Here is a 25,576-nt window from a genome sequence, read left to right as displayed (position 1 = left end):
CGAAATTAATTAGTGCTTTTCAATTAACATGTAAGTTAAATAGATCTGATAGATTCAGTGTCAATAACTATGTTATAGTTTTGGTGATTCAGCTTTGGAAGGTTAAAGCTCCTGATCACTCACCACGTATCTTTAGATTGATGCCGTCAAATTGAAAAAATATATAATGAAGATTCTTGCAAAATATATTAATATAGAAATATTTTTCAATAAAACAATATTTACACTTGATAGAGTACCGTGTAAAATATATTGAACTCTCCTTTTATTCCAAAATAAAATAAAATTATATTTATCTCAATGTAACAGATCATATATAATTTTTCATATAATTTGTTTCATTTTCTAATTAGACATAATTCAGTTTCAAATATATAGTTATTTATTGATTATCGGCATATAAAGGGAATTTTTGGTACATTTTACAAATCTGTTCTATCGATTTCAAATTTTGTTTTATTAAAAATACTTACATTTTAATATAATTTGCAAGAATTTTCTGTATGTATATTTCTTGCTTCGAACATCATAATTCAAAACGACTGCAGTGAATCAGCAAGAGTTTTAAATCTAAAATTTAGTATGTTGTGAAGATAATGAAAATCTTGTGAATGTAATAACATATGTTAATAACATGAGGTAGATTCACAATTGTACACACTTTTTATTTATACGAGCCATGTTTATCAAATCAGGCATGTCATTACAGCCACCACATGCAATTACCTAACGATCAGCTCAAACAGCTCGAACTGGTCGAACACCTTGCAGTAGAGATGCAGCACTCGAACGCAGGCCCATTTCATGCCGGGCCATGGTGCTAAGCTGAGATCCAGACCGTCCTCGAGAGGACACTTGCCAATCGCCAAACTCCGTTTGAGTTCCGCACCAGTGATAGTCGGATATCGATTCCTCCGGTCCAACATGGGATTCCGTCTGCGTGTTTGTAGTGGCTCTGCGGAATTTGACATAAGGCCCCGCTTAATCTCCGTGCCGGACAGAGTCGGGTAACGGTCCCGCCGTTCCAAGGACGAGGTCTTCCGGTAGAAGTCTTTCTCCGGAACGGACGGACACCTGGTTCGCATCGTGGACTCGAGAATAGGTGGGCTCATGGGCCGTTTTTTCGGTTCCGGTATACGGACGCGGATATCCTGCGGTTCAGGGCCGGGCGTCGGCACGCACGACACCCGCACCTCCATCTTTGGGCCATCCTGGCTCCCGGGTCCCTTCGGGCTCATCCTCGTCGGACCCAAGTTCGGCCCCGAAAGTAAGGTCGGCGTCGTGTGACGCCTCTGCAGTCGCTCGTTCAGGGTGCCGATTCGGCAATCGGCATCATGGTTTTTTTATTTCCTTTTTTGTCACTTTCATTTTCTTCATTATTGTCTTCAAAGATACTAATTTCTTTCAAAACTGAGCTTATTTATCTTGGTTAATCAACTTGGATCCCCAAAATAAATAAGATAGTTTATGATAGCACAAAGAGTGTCACTTGGGGATGATTTTTAAAGATAATTTTATTATTTGTAGTCCATTAATTAAAAGATGACAGTCATCAAAGTTGTTTGTTGTTAAAATCACTGCGATGTGCCCGAAGAAAGCGAGTTATAGCTTAGGGATAAAAAAATGTATCCAATTAATCCTAAACTTGGCAATATTCTATAAGAAATATATTCATATATATTCGTATATATAATTTAGTTGTAATATGTTCTCAAATTCTTTAAAAATATCTTTCGAAAACTACTGAATAAGGTTTTTCAATTCCTTTTTTGAAAATGTAATGTAAATAAAATATGTCTTTTGTATTTTAAATAATGATAAATATAAATAAGAATATAGCATAATAAACATAATATAATAAATATAAAATGACAAATATTTTAAATAATAAATATAAGATGTCGAGAAATTTAATAATTAGTATAATGTTTAGCAAAAAAGACATATTTTATCTTTTCAAAAATATTTACAGACTAATTAAAGACCAATTATTAAAGAAAATATAACAGAATATTACAAAAAAATTGAACATATAATAGTAATAGATATTACACATGCAAACATAGCAAATTAATTGCAAAAGAATGGAAAATGCAAATGCGATAGTGTGGCCGCATTATCTGGATACAGAATACATCGTAAGCTGTGAGAATACTTAAGAGAGTCGAGCACACTTATCAGATGCGTTTCGCGCAAAATAATCTGATTTATCCGGGTTTATCTCTTCGCGTTAAACGAGACGCGTGGAGACATCATAATGCAAACACCATGTCAGCATCATATATCGTGAGCGTAGTTTATAATTTAGGCAAATTGATATTCGCGGTTTATTTTACGATCAGCGGTGAGTGGGTGCCGGCTGTCTTCGCGAAAATAATTGCAGCGCTCCGCTATGTGCAAGTCGTGCCGGGGATGCACGATGGGCGAACGAAGCACGAGCGCTCATACGGACATACATATCGTTGAATTTATTTTCATTGCGGAAATCGCCGCGATTCACAGTCATCCGATTATTTATAGTGAGGAAAGATCGTCGCCCCCCTCCCCCCTCGTCCCCCTATAACGCATGAGAAAGGATTCGGCGGAGCAGAGAGCAAATCCCTCTTGACATTAAAAAAATCAAATCGTCAATCATAAGATTGACTGCTGGCCAAGTTAATAAGCCATTTATTTGACGTTTCGAGGGCAGCCTCGTTTGATCAGTTTCATCCTTTCACCCTCTCTCTCTCTCTCTCTCTCTCATTTTACTGAAACATGTATAAACTGACCTGATTGAATAAGTACTTCGAATTACATCACGCTTGAGTAATGACTGGATGGTTCAAAAATCCTGACAAATAAATCTGATTTTTTTTACTATGTTATGCTTCTTTACGTAAACTTTGAATCAGATATTTTCAAGTTACTTCTGATTAATTTTATTGTTATTTAATATACTGTAGCTTTTAAAATATTCATAATTAATTTTTTATCTAATTATTATTAATGAGTGTCTGTTAAAAGAATTACATTGATTATAAGAATTGATTTGTATATTTTCTGTTTTGAAATTTATTTTTTCAAGATATCTTTAGAAAGTATTTCATTGCCCATCAAATGTATGTTATTATCCAGCTATACATTGTCAGATGACTTCGAGTAATTTTCGAAATGTGAATGTCAGGTCGTGAAGCTAATCTTTCGATCGATACATATGATCGACTTGCAAGATGGTTTTAAGGAACGTGTTCACGATCGCATGTGGTTTCTCATGTACACGTTGAGCGAATAATATCGAAGTGCCGTGTGCTGTCCGACTGGCAGATTATCCCGATAAATCTGACAGTGAAGATAGCGGAACGCGATCAACTTCTCGTATCGTCCGTCTTCGATTTGTCAAAAAAATGGCAACATTTTTAGGCGCTAAAATAATGAAATTTTTTGATCGTTGACATTAATAACTCTTTCGACTCTACACTAAATTAAATTCATTGTAATACATCTTGTGACGTAATTTTCCAGTCGCTGGAAATAATAAATAATATTGTATTTTACATATAGTAAATTTATTTTTCGAATTTTTATAAAATATTGATTTTAATATTTAAATATTTAACATACACTGCTTAAATTACATTAGTAATTAGGACTACATTAGTGTTACATTTTGGAACTAAAATATATAAATATTTAATACTTGCTTGTTTCTCGAAATTAGTTTAAGGAAGAAGTTGCGATCTACATTTAGAAAGTAGATTACAATTTCTTTTTTAAACTAATTTGTTTCTCTTTAAAAAGGAATTGCACAATTAAGATAATGACTGCTAATAACCGCATGTGATATTCCCACCATTCAATCGCAAAAACGCAATCAAGAGAACACGAGCTCTTCGATGTTAACATTTTTCATGATTCGCGGAAATGCATTAATTCGAATTGCTATTTTTGCACAATTATGTTGCACGCGCTGAATAAAATACACCGGCCGGCGTCGATGAAAACTGTATAAAGACTGATTGACGTAAATAAGAAAAGGTGGTACCTCTACGCGGCACGCACCCAGTGAATTAATGGATTGCTTTAATCGAGAGCAATAACGTTTATTTAATAGGGCACGTACGCTTTTCCATCACGGAAACGGCTTTACCTGGAAAATGGCTATTTCGTACGCAGGTGAATCATCGTGGTAGAGAGGATGCCCGTTAGTCAGTCACAGATTCGCTCTGCCAAGAGTAAAATCTGAAACTGGGACTCCCGGCATATCTTGATACATGTATGGAACAATAATTGTCCGCAAAATGCAATATATATCGCTACCAAAAGCGGTATAAAAAGCATTTCGAAACATGTTATAGTATCTTTTATTTCTCTATGAAATATACATTCCACGTTAAAAGTTTCAAAACATTTCGAAAAAATTGACATTTTTATTACTTATTCAAATATCCATAACAATATGTTTTAAAAAAAATAATTCTTTAGTTCTGTAATAATAACAATTACTGGATCTAAAGAATTATTATTAAAAAAATACATTGTTATGAATATTTGATTAAGTAATTCTAAAAAAAAGTCAAATTAAGAAAGAAAAATCCCATTTTTGATCCAAAGCGGATCTTAGTGTGTAAATATTTCGGTGGGCATTTATATATTCAATCCGCAAACCGCGCATTGAAATCTTTTTCAGTCTTGAAACGCAATCATAAACAAAACTGGAGTATTAATGTCACATATTAAATTAATAATTTAATAATTTTTTTGATAATAAGCATCATGTATAAATAATAATTTGATTGTTAATAAGACATTTAAAAATTACGAATAATTTTACTACGAAAAATATTACCTCAGCCCAGATCTTCCGTATTCCGTGCGAGCATTCGACTCCTAATTCGACTACTGACTGAGGCTTTGACAATGTTTTTCGCAATAACCAATAATTATAATGAAAAAACATCATATTCCAAGGAGACGTGTATAAACAATAGTTTTAGAAATATATATAATTCGAGATCTAGTTTTGAATGATAATTCTAAAAATGTCAATTTTTTATAAATGCTTCCAAACTTTTGGCTCGGATTGTACCTAATCACACAGGACAAATTAACGTTAGAATAATAAATATTAAGGTTAATTAAAAAAAAAGGAAGAGAAACTCTCGTCGTACGATAGCATCATCAAAATCTACGAAAATATTTCTGATGTATTTTTCGTAGGTCACAAGTTCATAGATCACGCGATGCGGACAGCGGTGTAAATTGCTCGGTTGAACTGACAGGTGTCACGCGGAAGAAGACGCCCGGAAGCTTTTGACTTAGCACAACATCGTGCCGACAAGTCGACCGAGAATCAGAGGACGCGCGGCTAATAGCTATTAATTAGATAAATGCACGCTATATATAAACGCCCGTAATAGTCCTCGTCGGAAATAGACGCAATAACGCACGATAAAACGCAGCTTCTCCACGTCTCGCACGAAATATCTCGGGCGTTCTCCTAAGATGAACTGGAGAAAGTCGCGATGTCTGACTAATCGCGTCTTTCCTCACTCTACTGCTGCTTTATATACTACAAACAGAAGAAACCGACCTAGTAATCGAAATAATCATGACAGTGAGATAAACATGACGGTGTTTCATTTTACGGCAACCCTTTATGACGTTATAATGACAATAATCTCAGAATGTATGGAACTTAATAGAAAAAGATGTATTCTGCATCCAATAATGAATTGAGTAAAAGATTTCTTCTATTAAAAAAATTTTACAATTTCTTCAAACGCAGTTATTACGTACGTTTTGTATTTATCAAGATAAATGTTAAGTGATACAAAAGTATTTTATTATTTATAGTGATAAGCATCAATACCAGAGTCGTCTGAATCATATCATGATTCAAATTCTTGAAGACAAACACGTGCACTCACAATATAATACATCATATATTATGTCACGCGTTTAGACGTTTAGCAAATTGTAATTATGTCATTATATGTTATTACACGTAAAATATATAGTGCAGTTTTTCTGTGATTAATAACGAATTCACTTGCACATTACACTAGATTAGCTATATATTAAAAATTGTTATACAAACGGAAGCAAAGTTAAATGTAAAAGCGTATAAATATTTTAAACGATTAAATACCTAATAATGATATCATTACGTTATTTAGCAGAATATACATTATTATTTCGTTGTCAAAATTAGTTATATTATTATTATGCCACTGCATTTAGATACTTTATATAAAATAGCCTTTAATTCAATGCAGTGAGAGTGATCAAATTCATAAGTTTTCTAACTAGCTGTCAGTGTACATTTCGTAGATCCCGATGTAAACGGAAAACCAAGTCTTTCTTAACGTCACCGTCATTTCCCCAGAATCATCGATCGCGAGCTATAAAATCGACATCACGTCTGGGAAAATTGACGTTCGGTTCAACACGAAGAAACGCAACGAAACTATGCCACGCGCGTCACGTAAGAGTGCATCCGCAAGAGAAGCATGCTTCAAACTGGCACCACGCGGTGTGACGACGACAACGTCAGTAGGTGCGTACCTATAGTTAATACCGGGTGACTGCGAGAAACAGCGCGCCATCATGATGGCGCAAGCGCGACTACGATCGCGTTCGTCGCTCGTGGTCGAAAGCTCGGCCAAAGCTCCCACTATGCTCGAACGAGTCGCAAGGTAGCTTGCAAGCCTCGATCGGGTGTTCCCGAGGGGCTCCGGAACATTTGGCGCAAATGAGACTCGTCTGCTTGATGCAACGACGCGTCGAGCAGAAGGGAATCTCACTGGATGACGATGCAACTGTTGCATTATGCGTGTCCCTCTCCTCTCGTAATCCAGAAACGTCAGATTCTTCTCCGATCCGTCTCCGATAACTCAGCGAATTCATTCCGTGAACGCTCAATGCAGTGAATGAATCGAACAAATTTGAAAAAGATATTTTGATTTGTTTTCTTTCTGATCATTAAGAAATAATTGTGCCTGTTTTAGAAAACATTTATTTGTAAATATTGTTTGTAAAAACTGTTTGTCTCTTAGTAAAGTTTAACTACACTGAGAAAAGAAATGTATTAAATATTAATAAATATTTGTTTCAATAAACATATATTTATTTGGTTCAAGAACCATTAATTTGATTTAATTATCATTTTTTATCAAGTAAATATTTATTTACGGTAAGTAATTGTTAAGCGTTATTGAAGAAAATATTAAGACAATTATCATTTTGATTCTTCTTTTTATTCCTTCTAGATGATTTTCAGATATTTTATGTATTAGATAATCTACTTAGTCGCAGATATTTGTATATAATCTTTTAATACGACACGGTTTTTACTATGATGAGACCGATCTTTTATTACATATGCATGATGGGTCATTCAACATGCCTGGATCAATTTTTATAAGTATACAAAAATTATAAAGTGATTCTTAAATATATTTTAATATCTTTAGAAAGTTGGGTATTTAAAAAAAAGGAAAGACACGAATGACCTAATCGTGTGTATTATAAGAGATAATTACATTATATTATATTAACACTTTAATTTAATTAGTTACATTAAGATTGTAAATTTATCGTTACTATCCTCGACGTAAAATTCTGGATCTGCAAATGAACAAGGATAACATGAGAAATGTGTGCTTAAACAAGAATCATGTTGCAAGATCGACGTTTAGCACCGGTCCAATGAGTGTCAAGCGTGTAAGTTGCCATGTAAAATGACACTGTGGTATTTCGCTACGCTCGTTAAAGAAGAAGCGCGTTCAATTTGTGCATTCGCCAGGCCCAATGTAAACATTCAGCACATCCAATGACACGAAATTTCGTTGTGTTTACATATCGCGAATAGATAACGGAAAAACTTTCGATCTCTATTTAGATGCACGTATAATAAGAAAATAATTAAATTTTCTTGGTATTTACAATGGAAATGTAAAATTTTTTAAATATGAAATTTTGCATAAGTTTAGAAAAGATGGACCTAATCATAAAAAAAATTTTTTAGTGGCTATAATTCAGTTTTGATATGCAGCACCCTCTTTAACTTCTCTTATTAGTATCGAACGTGTATATTTAAGTTGCCTCATTTTACTTGCGATTCGAAATATATAATTTGAGCATCGCTCCATGTACGCAAAGTACGTTGCAATTGGTATTCAACTTCAAATCATACTTATAGTTATTCCTGGAAGAGTATTTCACAATATTTCACACTCGCAAAAAATAAAGTAACTCGTTTATAGTAGAAAGTAATAAAATCTATGACTGTGAAATCTATGGCATTATTAACCTCATATTGATGTTCGCCGTTATTTGCACGATTCCGAGTCAGTAGCCAATCACTTTAATGTTCCCAGTAACTTTAATTACAGTCGTTTTGCTAATTCGCTGTAGAACGTTTTACACAAAGAAAGATTGCGGTGCGCGATGCGATTCTCATCGCCGCCGCCACTTTAATCGTAAAGGATTTTATTATCTTTAAACAGAGAGAGCACGTAAAAGTGACGCGCTTTCTTGGCGAAGAAACGTTCATCATGCCATGCCAAGGGTAAATTGGTTAAGAAATTTCTACAAAGGAAAATTTGTACATGGTCTTTTATCTGGTAGAAATGTTTCATAAAAAAAAGATTGTACAAGGAAGAATAAAAATAAAAGAAATTAAATAACATAAAATTCCTGTTTTTTCACTTCTTACTTCAAATATATGCTTACACTATCAACAACAAATTGATGTAGAACCTAAATAAATCAAGGTTTATATTGAATAGAGAAATTATGTAGAAATATTAAATCAATATATAATGTTTCTTCGAGAAAGAGAAAGAAATAAAGTAATTAGTTTATCAATTGAAAACTCGACAATATTTATTTCAGATCCGTCTTATTATTTATATCAAAGATTATCTTTAATATAAAAACTTAATATAAATATGTATTAATATATTCATATTTCCTTTTTTACTCAACTTCTTGGAACAATTCTCGTGACTTATTGTTAGTATAATAATTTTCTTTCTTCTTTTTTCGCAATTCTTGTCCCAGCGGGGATTTCCTCAGCAGATTTTATTGACCAGCTTGTCTCTGCGTTCCGCTACGACAAAATTACCAACCGTGATATTGCGGATTGAAACGCACTATGCAACACGAAGAAATGCGCGAAAGTTAGTCGTCGTGCTAACACTGTAAGGAATACTCAGAAAATTTAATTGGCAGATGCGCGTTAATTAGTGCGTGTGCACATAATTATACGCTTCGCAATAAGTTCGTAAACTAAATCGTCATGAGCATCGAAATTGTCTCACTATCCGCTTCAAAAACAATTTTTGATGTGAATATTAAGACTGTGATCGTTCAAAACAAACATTATCGAGCCTTTAATTGATAAACTCATGGACATTTCAATTTAAATTCCTGTTATAAACATCTACTAATGTGAAATATTTTTTATATTATATACATACATATTATATATTTTATATAGGATAAATAAAATTATACATTTATATGTGTATATATATAATAGATTGTAAAAATATAATTATTATATATATAAAATGTATATTTTTTTTATATGAAAAATAATTCTTTAAAAATAATACTTAACTTCACTAGCATATCACTTAAAAATTAGTCGGATTTCACGTCGTTAACCATGTGGAAGTTAAGCAAGCCATATTAAATGACGGTTTCAGAGGAATCCTACATTGACCAAGTTTCCATGATAAATGGCGGCGGATTGCGTATTCAAAAATTTGCGTCACATTTGCGACATTCGTCGGGAAGACGTCCGGGCATTTAATTCGTTCGGGTTTACGTAAGGGAATTTTGATGAGTAATTCGATGCGCGAGCACATTAGCCCAGCAAGCTCGGCAGTGTAGCTGCGTAGTTCTGTCGCACGTGACATAACTTGACAAGATTTTGGCAGACCTTTTCGACCAATGTGTTCTCTCTCTCTCTCTCTTTCTCTCTCTCTCTCTCTCTCTCTCACTTTCAAGATAGGATGTAAACGCAACATATCATTGCTAGACTTGACATACACCTTGGTCGACGTACGAGATTTACGAGACACGGCTCGCAAATAATTCCAGTAGTACTAACAATGATTAGCAGCAACATTAACAACTGAATTACAATAATGGATCTTGGCCTCTCGGGACAAGAGCGTAATTATGTTTTCTTTTTATATATAAATCTTATATTTTTGCAATTATCTTGAATGTACAATTATGTTTTTTACTTTCGTAGTATTTATAATAGTCATAATACAATTTTATAATTAATAATAAATTATTATTTATAATTAAAAGGAATGATATAAAATGTATAAGTTGTTTCGGAAACTGTATACAATCAAATCAAAACAAAATGAAAATCTAGAAGTCACATTAGCATTGCTAGTTATATGTTTCAAAGAGGTGCATGTTTTCGTTTTTAAAAATATAAAATAAATCCTATTTAAATAATATATTATCTTAAGATTTATTTGTACTGGATGCCAATTTGAGTTATCAGTTTAGCATTTCTATTTAGCATTCATATAATTTATGACACTATAAAAAATTTCGTAAACGCTTCTCTATTTTGCGCAATCCGAGGTTCAGCCTCGAAAATTTTCCGCTTTTTGGCTGTTTGTTATCTTTCTAGATAATATTTCAATGGATATGAACTTCAATAGAATCGAGAGTCAAACAGCGATCTATACAGAAAACACCGGACTTGCCGGACAGATCACCTTGGCAATGAGTCCGCAACTTATTCTGGTTCACGAACGCACAAAGATTTATCTTCCGAGATTTTGACATCGTGCGTATGTGGTGAGTAAACGGCAACTAAGTTTTCGAGTAAACTTGGAACGTGTGGCACGTGCGAATTTGTTGAAGTTGGCCTTCCTTTTAAATAGCCAACTTAATTAGTAATTAACCGCTCTATTTAGCAGGACCGCAACTGCAACAATATAGTTTCCTATTACTCTTGTTCATGACTCACAGAAATATATTTATACAATTCTATATGTTCGACATGCTTCTTTATATTATATGTAACTAAAACTGCAACTATCTGTTTAAGATAAAGGTACCATATATCGATACTGTGTGTGAACGTGTGTACGTAAATATAGAAATATTAATTGTAACATACTTATGTACAGGATGGCCCACATAAAGTGTTACGAGCTTTGAAAATATGGGTTAAACTAATAGTTCCATCTTGTGTTCCCCTTGAAGTCACAAAACTTTTGTTTGAACATATTTTTCATTTGACATATACTATACTATAAGAAGTAATAGTTTATAACAGTTTTCATGGTCCATCCTGTATATTTTTAATTTAGCTACTTTTTAAATGCAGTTTAAAAGAAATATTTTTTAGACCAATTTCTTCCAATGTAGATTAACTTCAATGTTGGTTTAATTTACACTTTATCTTTTTCTAATGCTTAAAATTAAAAGAAGATAAAAAATAAGTTAAATTGTATTGAAGTTAAACTACATTGAGATTAAAATTAATCAATATTAATATAAAGAATGAACATTAATGCATTTTCTATGTATATAGTTATATACAATATATATATATATATATGCACATTATTTCATAAGTTTTTATCTTTACATTGAATTTAAAGTTCTCATGGCCGTGTACTTGTACTCAATACTTGATCCTCAAGTGTAGAACGGAACATTGTGTACGCGCGTTGCGCAACTTTAGTGAGAGTTATGCATGTTCGTTGATTTAAAGCGACGCAATACGAAATCTTATAAGGCCATCGATCGAATTTTGTTATCGACCACAAATGTGTTGATCCCGCGAGCGTAACTTATCATGGCGCATCGTGAAAGATCACTTATGAATTTCTGCTTCTGAAACGTGCCTACCAATAAGATCATGTCCATGCGGTTCGTATTACGCAAATACGTATGTCTGAAAGGCTTAATGCGAGATTACATATACGCGGAGCTCTGACAGGTCGATTTAAGATATTTCAAAGTCTGTCGTAAGAGAAGATTTAGGAGCACATCAGATGTTGCACCATTAACATATAAATAAATACGGAAGGAACATGAGAAGATATAAAAGAATGATTTTAATCGGATTTTAGGGGATTATGGTTTTTAAATAATATACTTGAGAAACATTAAAAGACGATCCTGTAATCACGATGAATAACTTCAATGTGATTTTATTGACGTCTGCTTAGCTGGGCCCCCCCCCCCCCCCTAACCAAATCTTAATGAAAAAATTATGGAATAATGCGCTATTTATGCGCTACCGATATCCGCAAAAAAAAAAATTTTTGCGCACATTCCGTTTAGCTAAAAAAAATTTTTTTTGTGGGGAGCTGAGTAGGCAGTCAGTCAGCCCCCCTCCCCCCCCCCACCCGTTAAAAACAATCGATTTGGAAAATTAAATACACAGGATTTATGCGCTATTTATGCGCTACTATTTACAACTATTTTGGATTTTTGCGCTGCAACCTTTAAGGCACTTCCCTCTTGGAGCGAACGGTCATATTTACTTAGGAGTAAATATTGTAGCGCAAATATCCAAAATGGTTGGAAATAGTAGCGCATAAATAGCGCATAAACCCTGTGTATTTAATTTTCCAAATCGGTTGTTTTTAAAGGGTGGAGGGGGGAGGGGTTGACTGACTACCTACTCGGTCCCCCCACAAAAAATTTTTTTTTTTAGCTAAACGGAATGAGCGCAAAAATTTTTTTTTACGGATATGAGGAGCGCATAAATAGCGCATTATTCCATAATTTTTTCCGTATTTTATTGAATATGTAATATTTAACCCGAAAATGAGATTGTTTCTTTTATTTGATTTATTCTTATCGATGTAATTTCTATTTATTATTATACTTGTTTGTAATATTAAATATCCTCAATTTTTTTTCAACTTCTGATCTTCGGAGAAAATATAGTTATTGCAATAGATTCAATATCTGTAACGATGTTTAATTTCACTTTTTATAAAATATTTTGAAAAAGATATTTTATAAGAAAATATAAAAATATAAAAATAAATAATATAAGAAGATTAAAATTTTACATGCCTTTTTAATAATGCGCAAAAAATACAGTTTGTTATATTTTATTTCTATTATTAATAACATTATTAATTATCCTTTTTCACATTATATCTATTTTTATTGTTTCACTACTATTTTTTTTAACTATTTTTCTTTAGTTCAAAATATCTTCTTCGCTACGTAAATTGTTTTCTTTGTATTGACATTCTACAAATCGTTTCAATCATTAAAATGATAAATCAGCCGTGATTTAAAGCGTTCTGACGAATTTCGTTCTCAACACGCGCTTATTATATATATGGCTCGACCAAAATAATTCAGAATGAACTCCGTGACGTGCCAACTCAACACGATTAAGCAGAAAACGTCTCCTCTGTATTTCCCGTTTATCGAGAGTTCGCGAGTTTGTGATTTAGCTCAACTACCGCGGCAATATCTCGCCTATCACATCCGCCCACGAGTGATGCACGCTCAGCTGATCAAAGCGGTCCATTGCGGCGTCGTCTTAACGAAGACACGTGCGATGATTCCGTGAGAATTTATGATCGCTCATGCGGGTCTGCAATCATGGGCCTGCGAACGGATTAGTCGCTCGACCGATGATCGTATAATATGAATCCGATGAGCCGCGCATACGAGGCACAGTCCGAAGAAGCTCATCTTCCGCTACTGCCGTCGTCGATAAATCACCGCGCGGACTTATGAACCGTGAAAAGCGGACAGGTTACTGTCCCCCGAGTTTCTACCGACGCCCAGTATAACGAGGATGTTTCGTTAATGACCTCATTAAATCAACGAAGGGACAGCCGTCGGCCTCTATGCGCGAACGATATCTCGTTTTCTCTCACGACGATAACTCATCTCGACGGTCGCTGTTGCTGTCGTCGCCGCCGTCAACCGGCAAATTGTTACGCGACATAGATAATTTGTTGCACGTTCCGCCTCTTAATTATTGATCGTATAATTCGTGCGAGATCGCAAGGGTCGGATTTATCTTTAGTAACCGCACTGTGTCATTTCGCATACATTTTTTTATAAGTAACCTTCGTATTTTGTCTTATTATGGTTTAATAACCTTTGCATAATTCCTTTAATATCGATTATTTTCTTTATTATTACATATTTGTACGATTTGAATATAAAAAGCTTCCGTATAATTTCATTACTCGAATGATTATTCCTCCGTTTAAAAAAATTTATTACATAAATTACAAGATAATTCTATTTTTGTAAAACATCTAAATAAAACATCTAATGACTAATTATAGTACAGAATATATTTGACGAAAGTGCATTATATATGTGAAAAAATTTCGCATTTGATGTATTAATTATAAAAATCGGTTTTTAGATAATTTTTATATCGAAATTAAGATATCAATTGCGTCAATCATTATCTCGATCAGGTAATATCTATAATATCTGTTTTTGTGTGCCCAACTATGTATTTGTATCTTGTCGAAAACTCAATTTACTCAATGTACTCTCATTAGCATGCACATTTTCATGCGACAAATTGAGTCGAACAGCGACAAATCACGTGGGTTCGTGCACGCATCGATAAAATAAAAGAAATTCTTACACGTTACAATCGCTGCTGCATGGATCCTCGTACGTGCGACGATCAGGTTCCGCGGCGTCCTGCGGCTCGATCGGAGGGGCGCCGATCGGCGATGCCCCTCCGATGATCAGGGAGGATCTGCGAGGGCCGCGTCTTCTCATCGCGAAGTTCCGCTCGCGCGAAGGGAACCGCGGCGTTTTCTTCTTCATTTCCGTCACCTCTTTCACCGAGAGCCCATTGTCCCAAACCATTTTGCTAGCGATCTCGTCGAAGAACTGCTCCGTCGGCAGGACTTTAATCGCAGTTGACGGAAATTTCGCACAATTAGGTAGGAACGCAAATCTTAACGCACGTTATTGAAGCAGTAACGCCTGAGAAAGCGCGCGATGACACCTTGCCTCGACCTTCAATTGGATAAAACTGAAACCAAACCAAACGCGCGATTGCCTAAGGCTTGTGGTAGCACAACATACTTTGCCAAAATACACGTGATTTGATAAATTAAGTTACGTTAACGCGATTACGAATCGATTGTGTTTGTCTTTGCCGTTAAATTTATTTGCTTGCGAGGATGATTTAAAAAGCTTATTTTTTGAGAAACTCGATTCCTCAAAGATCTTTAATGTTCAATATTAAACTTAATGTTATGTAAGCCTTTTAGAAACTTTAGCTAATTTTTGCTATGAAAAAGTCCACGCTGAATTATAGTAACAATACAGTCGACACTAACTAAAAATAATATATATATATATATATATATATATGTATAACATTAATATTATAATTTCGCACACTCAGTAATGTAACACCGTATGTTATATTATATTTATATTGTTGAGTGTGAACCCAGTAAGCAAGAAACATTTTGGAATATTTCAGGAACATTACAGTAACGTTACAACGTTACAACGTTACTGGGAAATCATAACATTAATGTTATTATGTTACTTTTAGTATGTATCGATTAGAAGTTGACGTAATAAGAATCAAGCATATGTAAATATTAAATACGTCATTACGGCATTAACACGATATAGTTGGTTATGTGTCGAGAAAAAAAATGTATGCATTTTTGCATTATTTAACAACGTTGATTAATCATATGCAACTGCGTTTCCAATATTTTCATATTATAATAATTCGACACAACAATGAGTCACGTTTTTCTTAAATGTAAATAGCAATAAAAGATACAAATCGATGAAATCGTGTCTGTAGAAATACTGAAAATGTTTTTTTTATTCATACATTATGGCTCGTTGCGTCTGTAAAGATTTTATGATTTACGAGTTTATATGTCAATTAACGTCGGAATTAATACGATATATGTTGAAAAGAAAAACTGGCGTTATTAATTGAGAATTCTGAGAATCTTGAAAATTTTAAACAATGCGATAAATTTTTCGAAATATTTTTTCCTTTTTCACTATAATACAATGTGACAGACATTATTATCAGACATTATTATCAGAGTCCGAATCTCGGTGTCGTTTTCCTCACTCCAAGCAGAGCGCGGCGCAAGAAGCAGTGTCGTCTACGCCGCGCCGATGTTTAACTTATCAAATGGGATTTATGAAACACATCGCATAGATAAAAAAAAAATCATTTGTTAGATCTGTAACAATGACTCATTGTTACAGGTCTAATAGCAAGCTGAACAGGTGAGACTAGAACAGTCCTCAATGTAACTTACTTAGATTTATAAGTTCCCTTGTTACTTTCCGTTTATCTACGAGATTAAGTAATCAATCCTAGTCCTATACGCACTGGAGTAATAAGACTGCTTATTCTTTTTTCTTCTAGAGTGTGATCCACTGCAAATACTTCGTTGACCAATCAGAAGGAAGAATTTTACGAATTGACCATTCAAAGAATGCTTCAAAGCATTTGAAGTGGATCGTACCCTAGATCCTCAGGCTCAACAAACATCCCAGTAAATACCAAGTTACATGTAACGTACACGTTAATTGTAATTTCCCGCTCAACAATAGATTGTAATATAACACACGTATTACAGGATGGAATGTAACCTCAGGATCTATATTTTTTACAGAGGAGCAAAGAACAGCGGTACAAAATATGCAAACTGTCCTCACACTGTTAGAAATGTTACCACGAGCTTCCTTTACATGTAAATGGTTATGAACGAAATTAAAAGTAATAAATGAATTTAACTGAAAATTAAGTTACAGTAGTTATTTAAATGTAAACGTGTACATTAAATTTTATGTACATGTACATAAATATACTTTTTAGTTACAAATACATTAGATTTAATGTAATGTCATGAAATTAAATTCAAATTAAATTCAATTATGTAACTTAAAAGTTAATGAAATTTAAGAACATTTCTAACAGTGCACTCTTCTCTCTGCTGCACAGCCAGCAGTTCTTTTGCTGCGAGTCCAAGATTATATAGCTAATGTATATTCTGAGAAGCTAATGTATACTCATATGTCCTGTGAGAAGGCCAATGCCCATCAGTTTGTCCCTCTCATTGTCATCAGCTTTTTTGTTCTCGTCGGTTTGGAGTGTTTCATTAATTGTTTGGATTGTCGGAAAGCCCTTCGTCGCTTTTTAGGAGCTCAACTGCCTCTCTGCTCCAATTAGTTTTTGAATTACAACTCTAACAAATAATATACTTCTTTCCTAGCGACGTAGACAGCACTGCTTTTCGCGGCGCGCGCCGCTTGGAGTGGGGGAAAACGGCACCGAGTGACTCTGGTTATTATTATACACTATCGTTGAGGAAATTATATGACGCAATTCCGCTAGGTGTGCATTTAATTAGCTGGTGTATCATCGTGCATTTAATTAAGAAGGGAAGACATGATAGTGATAGTGCTTCACGCTCTGTGTAACGTAACCATCGTTGCATCGTTACAATTCTGCCTCACCCGCAAAATGCGATATTTTTATTTCAAGCCGCACAGCTTTCAATCGAACCAGCACCGTGTTGTAATAGTCGACTTTGTAATTTTTAAATTACTTCGTAGCGAATAACACATTCAGATATTTGCATTCGGTTATATCGACGATGTTTTACGCGCAATAAACTAATCTTTTTTTTTTATCTGATACTGATTGCGAAACGATCTTGGCAGTCGCGCTGAAATCGTGCGAGAATACGTTTCTTATCTCGATATGCAGAATCTTTTTTTTTTCCGATCGCGCGTTTGTGAGTTCTACCGATTATGTTAAATCGTCTTCCACGCTCATCCACGCACAAGTTTCGACTGGTTCGTTCCCTGCGAGGCGAGGCAAAGCGACACGGTCTGGTCGCAGAAGAAGGCACGGCGGCGACCTTCGGACGTTGGTTTTCATTACGACTATTGTCCTGGATAGCGCTCGTCCGCTTTATGTCACTATCTTCCGCGCTGCTTCTCGATTGCAGCAAGCGGTCACCGTCAATCGTGCTCCATGCGTCACTAGACACGTCGAGTGAATGGGCAAACGCGTATCGTCTCAATTTTTGTATTTTCCTTATGCGTATTGCTTTCATACTTCAAAAGTGGCACAACTCGAAAAGTTACATCTTTTAGAAAAGGGGAAAAACTATTTCTCTCAATTAAAAAAAATTATTCAATCAAATAATATTAAAAAGAATAGATTAACATGATCAAATGTTATTTTTATTATTTTCGTTTCACAACCCTTACAAAATTACCCTTTTTTTAGTTGTAACGATTTTGGGAGCTTTACAACAAGCGATACTGTGTAACACAGTGATCATTTCATCTTTATTTAACATTAATGAACAACAAGGATGTAATGATTATATTGTATCATCTGTATCCACGATTGGGCATGTATTTGAGATACTTTTATTTAAAACACATTATTTGCTATACAAGCGTATTTTGTACGTTTCATTTCAGTGGATTACATAAAAGCATTACGTACTTAAAATCGAAAGATTGAAAGTTTTTGGATTTTGTAATTCAAATAATAAGGTTGATTTTATCAATGTTAGTATTTGAAATACAAAATACAAAATGCAAAATATAATTGTCTTATCAATACTGTTTTTCAAATAAATGTATTTCAAACACATGCTCTATCTATGTCTCTTGTTGGAAAGCTCCCTTTGATAATTTTTTATGTTATTCCACTTTTGATGATAGGATAATGTTTACTTAATGCATTCGTGGTAATAAAATCGTGTTTTTTTAGTAAACACTTTTGAAGCAAGGGAGCGATATATTTGAATATACACACACATATACAAAATATGTAACATGTAACATATATATACCTAAATGTAAGATATAAAAATCAAAGAAAAATGTATTGCATGCGACCGTGGATGTTTGGTGCAATTCAGAGAAGTACTGACGACATGAATGACAGTTTGAAACGGTTAAAAGATTTGTGTGAAATAACTTATGATTTGCTCTATATATATATATATACACACCATCGAAAATACTATAAAAGAAAACATTATAAGAACCTGACAGAGTTCTCGACCAATTTGCGCGTTCGTTATATAGGTCATAAATCATCCCACAGATTATTCGTGGATCCCGGTACGTTCGCGACTGTTCCACATTACGGCCACATTAGCCACGTCTGCGTTTATCTTTATTTGCGTGTTTCCGCGGCGCGCGCATCGAAATGAATCGCAGTTTCAAGCGAACTCACTGTATACTACACAGTGCGTGCACCGATTATATCACTTCGCTAAAGCTAGGGCGCCTTCTTTTAGGCGAACAAAGAAAGAGAACTTTCTTACCCGGCACTGAGTCGGACTTTGACACGGTGCAACTGGTAATGTCCTGAGATGCTGACATTAGCTGCGTTCAACAGAGAAAACTAATCAGTCAGCATTCAATTTCTTTAATATGATTTTCCTACACTCTAAATCGGAGTAAATTTAACACCATGTTGTGTTTGTATAATTTTCATTTCAATTTGTATTAATATTAACACCAACTATATAACGTAGATTTAACATGGATTTAAAATCCATATTATGACGTTGATATAAACATCAGGATTATAAATCCACACCACGTTGATAATAACACGATTTTTGAAGAGTTTGGAGACACTGGTAGTGTCTCGGTGCTAAGCTATTATATAGACACTACAAGATGTTAAATCCACACTAATATTTTTTAAAATATAGATACACTCAAATCTAGAAGAATTAAAAAACCAATCATATTAAAGACTCACATTGTAAAAAGTAATGTGTTTTATTTTTGTCCCCATGTTTTAAACACAAGATGTTTTAGTTTTAAACTTTTTCAATAGACAAAACACTATGTGTTTGGATTTAAAACACTATGCGTTTTAAATCCAAACATGTAGTATTTTGTCTATTGAAAAAGTTTAAAACTAAAATATCTTTAAGCTTTTAAAAAATAGAGACAAGAATAAAATATTTTAATATCTTAAAGTTAAACACTTCTTTTTTCAGTGCACTGAGCGCTCACTGATTAGTTTTATGATAATTATTATCGAGATGCAGGAACGTAGTATATCACGCGACAAAAACAAATTTATGTATCTCGTCAAGGTATATTTCCTATTAAAAACGTTATTTCCGTAATAATAGCCAATATCCGCGAAATTTTATGAGATATGATCACTGTGATCTCAATTTTTGTTGAAATAGTAATTTCGAATTATTTATCGTCTACAAAAACGTTTACGAGCGAAATATGACGTAAATCGCTCATGAAGGCTCGTCATCGTTACCTCTGATGCGTCTATGATGTTATGCACGCTTATGGCCACGTTTATGAGAATTTAATGGCGATGCGCGAAGTGTCGGATAAATCGATTAACGAAAATAACGTGTTCCTTCTAGAATCTATTTTCTTAATCTTCTATCATATTTCTTAGTCTATCAATTTCCGTTTATTCCTTTTAAGAAAAGATAATCGCTCCAGTCTAAGTCGGATTTTAATATGAGCTGTGTTATAATTTATTTTTCGTTTATTTTCAAAATAAATATCGACGCGTGATTTCTATTAAAATTGAGATTAAGGATGTAAAAAGTGACTGGAATTGGAAATTATATTTCCGTATAAAAAATGAACGTTACATGAAACAGTTCAATTAGGTCAATATTTAATAAATTTTCAATATTTAATATTTAACAGTGCAATTTTTAGTTTAAATGGAAATTTTATCATTTTAACTTAAAAACACATTTCTTAAAAACATATCTGTTTATTATTGAAATAATTTATAATCCAAGTTTTAAACCGCCAAGGTTTTGTATTACTTTCAAATGCAATGTAGAAAAATCTAATTTTTTCCTAATCTTTTCATTTTGTTAAAAAAATGTATAAACTTTGTTAAAAAATATGTATAATACAATATTATACATCCTTAAGAATGAGACTACTGACAAAAGGACGTTCTACTTGGAAGTATCTCAAGCAGAAATATAAAATTATCATGATGTCAAAATAGCTCCAAATTACCTATTAAAAATTACTCTTCGGTTAGTGACAATTTACTTAACGTCAAAATGACATTATGACCTATTATTCTGCTTGGGATACGATTTCCGTCACATACATACACACACTTATGATAGCAATGAACTCAAACGTACTTCGCGCATGGATTAGTTCGAGCTCGCGGATTGGTTTGATGGACAACGGACTTCGAGGCACTCGCGAGGAAATTAGCATAATACGACACGAAATACAATACACGGATGATGATTGCGTTGCGTTCGCTTCAGCACTGAATACGACTGTCAGCGGCTGGGGACGCTGGGGTTCCAGTACTTCCAGTCAGTGGCATCTCAGTCGATAAGGATTATCGCGAAGGAATGACCTCGTTATCTCTCGAAAATCCTCGACCGAAGCGACAATCAGGCAGTCGACCGCCTTAATCGTAAAGCAAATGTTATAAACAAGAGCCCACTCGACTAGTATCTCACGCGTCGTTTTACAGCCCTTTATCATTATGCTGATCTTCCTGCCGCGCGCGAGATTACACACTCGCATGTGGGTTATTTAACCCACCAGTGATTGGCGCAAAGTATATCTCACAATGAGATGCACGCAGCACACGGACGTCATCTAAGCGGGGATATTACGTTTCTCAGTACAGAAACGAATCATGCGCTAGGTGCCGTGAAATTTCTAAACAGCAGGATTTTATTCCTCGTAGAATTCAAACGCAATAACTTTCCTGCACGAATTTCATTTATTGCTTGATTATGCTGTATACATTATATGCTGTATACATTATACTTTATATTGAGCAACGTATTAAATATACATACATCACAAGTAATCATTATCTCTTATTTTTTTGGCAATATAGATTTAACTTGAGACTTTACTTTTTATTGAAAGAGGAGAATTAATGCAACAAATTAATTAGTAATAAAATTATAATTTTTTCAATATATTAAAATTATTTTAATCTCAAAATACACGGCTAACAGATTTCTTCTTGTCTGTATCTTAATATGTTTATTTTATGTAATAAATTATTATATTAATTATATTAATTTGTCAAATATCACATCTTCCTAATGCACTTACGTTTATTTCTCTCATCAAACTATTTTTTCTTTTTTCTATCTTTTTTCAAAAATTCGCAATGTACATAAAATGATACGATTAACATTAATAATTTGATACTAAATATCATCTTTATCAGCATTAATGCCATTTCTTAAACGGTTTAATCAATCAAAAAATTTTGTTCTTCTATTTATAACAAAAATTATATCATCTCAGCTACTTAGCGTTTCACGAAATGTACGAAATACATTATGAAGTGCTACATGATATGATAGTCTCGCTAGCAGGTTTCCCAGACCAAGAATCCTTAGTAGCGAGACTGCTAACTGACTTATCGCGTTTTACTGTAGAGGGGGACGTTTAGTACGAATCTCTTTCCGTCTTGGAGTAATAACTTAAGACGATTTACTATCAGCATTTGTTAACTCGGTTCTCCACAAGGGTTTAGTCGTTTTATGCACTAAACCTTATAAACTCAGTGCTTGGAGTCCACAAGCTTTAGAGAAAAAATAATAATATTCGAAATTTGTATATAATTATTAAATTATATTTAGATAATAATTATATACATATCACGTGGATTCGTATAATACGAAATAGGATTAGAGAATATTTATACCAGATGTCATTACATTCACGAAATAGCTGCGTGGCAACAGAAAATATTACCCGTGTCTCTGCCGGGTTTAGAAGAATTGCGCGTAGTGCAGTTTCGGACAATGACGTGCGCTTGTCACAACAAGCAAGATGCATTTATTTACTCAGATCGTAAAGACGGGTGCTCGATCACGAGCGTGGCGCGATGCCAAGAGTCGTGCGAGTTCGAACGTGATGCCCGGTGTATACGTGACAGTCACAAAGAAGCTAATCACAAGTTTTTGGCGTTTTCCGAAAATTAAATGGTAGCGTTTATCTAACGCAGCCAAGAAGGAATCAAAAAGGCTGTTTGTCATTAGGATGGAGATAAACATTTCCATCATTTATTTCCATCGTTATATAGGATAAATAAATATTAATTGCACATAAGTATAATATTTATTTATAATTTTTTACGTAAACCCTTTTTTTTCTTTAGTTTCCTTTATATGTATCGTATTTAGAATAAAGAATATTTCAATTAAATATCTAAGTAATTTGAAAAAAAAAAAAACATTTCATAGTATTACACTGGAAAAGAAAGTTTGATTGTATTAATTGAAATTCTGATTGAAAATAGACAAATCAGAATTTTCTGATTGACTGTCTTCTAATATTCTATTTGAGATATTTTTAATTGTATGATTACAATTTTTTGGTTCCTTCATTTTTAATCAGAAATTTTTCTCGATGTATACTGAATGACGATAAATATCTATTAAAGTAAAATACTACTCTCTGTGTTACAATATGGTTGCAATATAATGGCACAATACAACTCTACGTATATTACTTGTGAAGAGGTTTTAAACCAAGCTGCTGACACACAGATGCATATAAATTCTTCTGCATCTGAATGCGCGTAATGACACGTGCAGAAATCAAGAGTCCGAGAATAACTACGAATAGCTACGAAAATGCTTTCTAAATCACCTTCGGGCAATATTTGCGAAATGTATTTCGACGAAAATACGAAAATAAGCAGACCTTCTAAATAGTTCATGCAAATCATCTAGATCCGGAATGTCTCAAATCTATCAGATACATCTGCTCAGCTATAAATCTTTTGAATGAAAAGCACATTTCTCTTAAAACCATCATTCCGATACCTCACTTTTCAACTAATATTTTAATAATTCAATTAACGGTCGCGTTAAAGTTTACAAATTCCGATACTTTTCTTATTTGCAAATAAAACTCACCGCAGGTCGTGACAAATTTCATCCTCCCGATGCATCTTGCTCTTAAGAATGTCGCTCGCGTGCCACGAGTTCTCTCATTTAGCCCCCATCTCGGGTGCAGCAATTGAGTGATCTGCACGTGGCGACCACGTGGAGAAACGTGACGAGAATCGTGAAGGAATTCGCTGACCAAATTGCGAGTCACAATCAATCGATCAATCAATTAAAACGACACAATGAATCTATTTATGATCGCCGGGCCGAAGTAAACAGAAATGAGACCATTCTAATCGAAAACAATCTTTATTCGCGATTTACGGACGCAAAGAGGCGTCGTTCAACAAGGATTCGCCACAATTATTCAAGTTCTCTCTCGCCGACTTGCAGCCTGCTCTCAAACGCCCGTTCAATAACTTTATCGTCAAGCTGTTTGTCCCGATAGCGCGGACAACTGAACGATCATACTCTAAATTTAGCAGTGGCGCGCGAGCGAATGAGATAGGAAATGACAGAAAGAAGAGAGTAATGTACGCATGTATGCACGCAGGCACGTATACGTCCGGAAGAGAAGACGCGATCGTACGCACTGAGAAGAGGCGCGAAACATGCGATGATGATTCGCCGCCATGCTCGTACGTTGTCAATGCCAGCTGATCGCGTCGATAGTTGACTTTTACGTTGATGATTTATCGATTTGTTCGGTTACCTTGTAGTTTCGACACGTAAGCGTATACGTGTTCCTCTATCTCATCGATTGAATGGTGCTCTTAGTCACTTCATGAATTCTTCCAATGATTTGGTACCGAATTATTTATTTACGTTGTCAAATCGTCAAAAGACGGATAAAGGAACAATTTGTTATATCGCTGTCTTACTTCAAAAGTGATTCAACAAAGAAATGTGATTTCGTAGTTATTGTCATGAATGATTTAAGTAAATATTACTCTATCAATTATCAAAAATACTAATTTAACTGTATAAAGAATCATAAAAAATCATTACAACTCAAAAAGATTTTTAAGGCTTGTTAAAAATAACAAAGAAGATATTTGATCTTGAGAATATATTCTTAAGAATATATTCTTTTTGTCGATATTATTTGATTAAGCAATAATTTTCTGTCAATGTATATAGTGTATACATAAATATAAATTATACTTATAACATTAATATTAGTAAAAAATTATCATGGTGCTCTTATATATGTAGTTATATAATTTAAAGTTTATAACTCTCATCTAGTTACATATAACTTATAGTTATACGTAATTTAAACAATGATAAAAATAACAGAATATATGTATGGAATGTGTATACGTTTTTGTATCGTAACTGTGAAACCAAATACGAGTATATTCGGAGATTAAAATGTAAAATCGATTGTAAGAGATAGCAGAAGAAATTCGCAATGAAGTGCCAGCCGACAAAGCGATGTGTTTCCTGCCATGGCTCGTGCATGGATTGCGCATTACAAATTTCCGTGACAGCATACATATACGCGCTGTGTCTGTCGCGAATGAATGGACGCCCACGCTTGCGTCTATCTGCCTTTCAATTTATATAATAAGAAGAATTTATCGACGTCTGTCATGGATATTACCTAACATCAGTTATTCGATAATTTTAAACCCTTCATCGAACCTAGCATTAAACATTTGCCT

At 34.1% G+C, this 25,576-nt stretch overlaps 1 protein-coding gene across 6 annotated transcripts in view; it reads right to left on the bottom strand.

Moving 5' to 3' along the window:
• Positions 1–25,576, bottom strand: part of Lmpt (four and a half LIM domains protein limpet) — a 130,416-nt gene that overhangs the window by 48,071 nt on the left and 56,769 nt on the right. Inside the window, exon 1 of one of the 6 annotated variants that reach the window (XM_018506105.1) lies at positions 23,937–23,986. The exons of 3 other annotated variants lie outside the window; for them this stretch is intronic. In XM_018506105.1, the coding sequence (XP_018361607.1) occupies positions 23,937–23,971 (35 nt within the window). In that variant the 5' untranslated portion in view covers positions 23,972–23,986. Of the gene's footprint in view, positions 1–726; positions 1,475–14,617; positions 14,863–23,936; positions 23,987–25,576 lie in introns of those variants that run through there. 2 more of the 6 variants (XM_018506103.1, XM_018506102.1) reach the window with 2 other exon arrangements.

Source organism: Trachymyrmex cornetzi, unplaced genomic scaffold (genome assembly GCF_001594075.2).
Source record: "Trachymyrmex cornetzi isolate Tcor2-1 unplaced genomic scaffold, Tcor1.1 scaffold223, whole genome shotgun sequence".
NCBI classification, from domain to species: Eukaryota; Metazoa; Arthropoda; class Insecta; order Hymenoptera; family Formicidae; genus Trachymyrmex; species Trachymyrmex cornetzi.
Note: the sequence above shows the minus strand (reverse complement) of the source record. Positions and strands in the feature narration are given on the sequence as shown.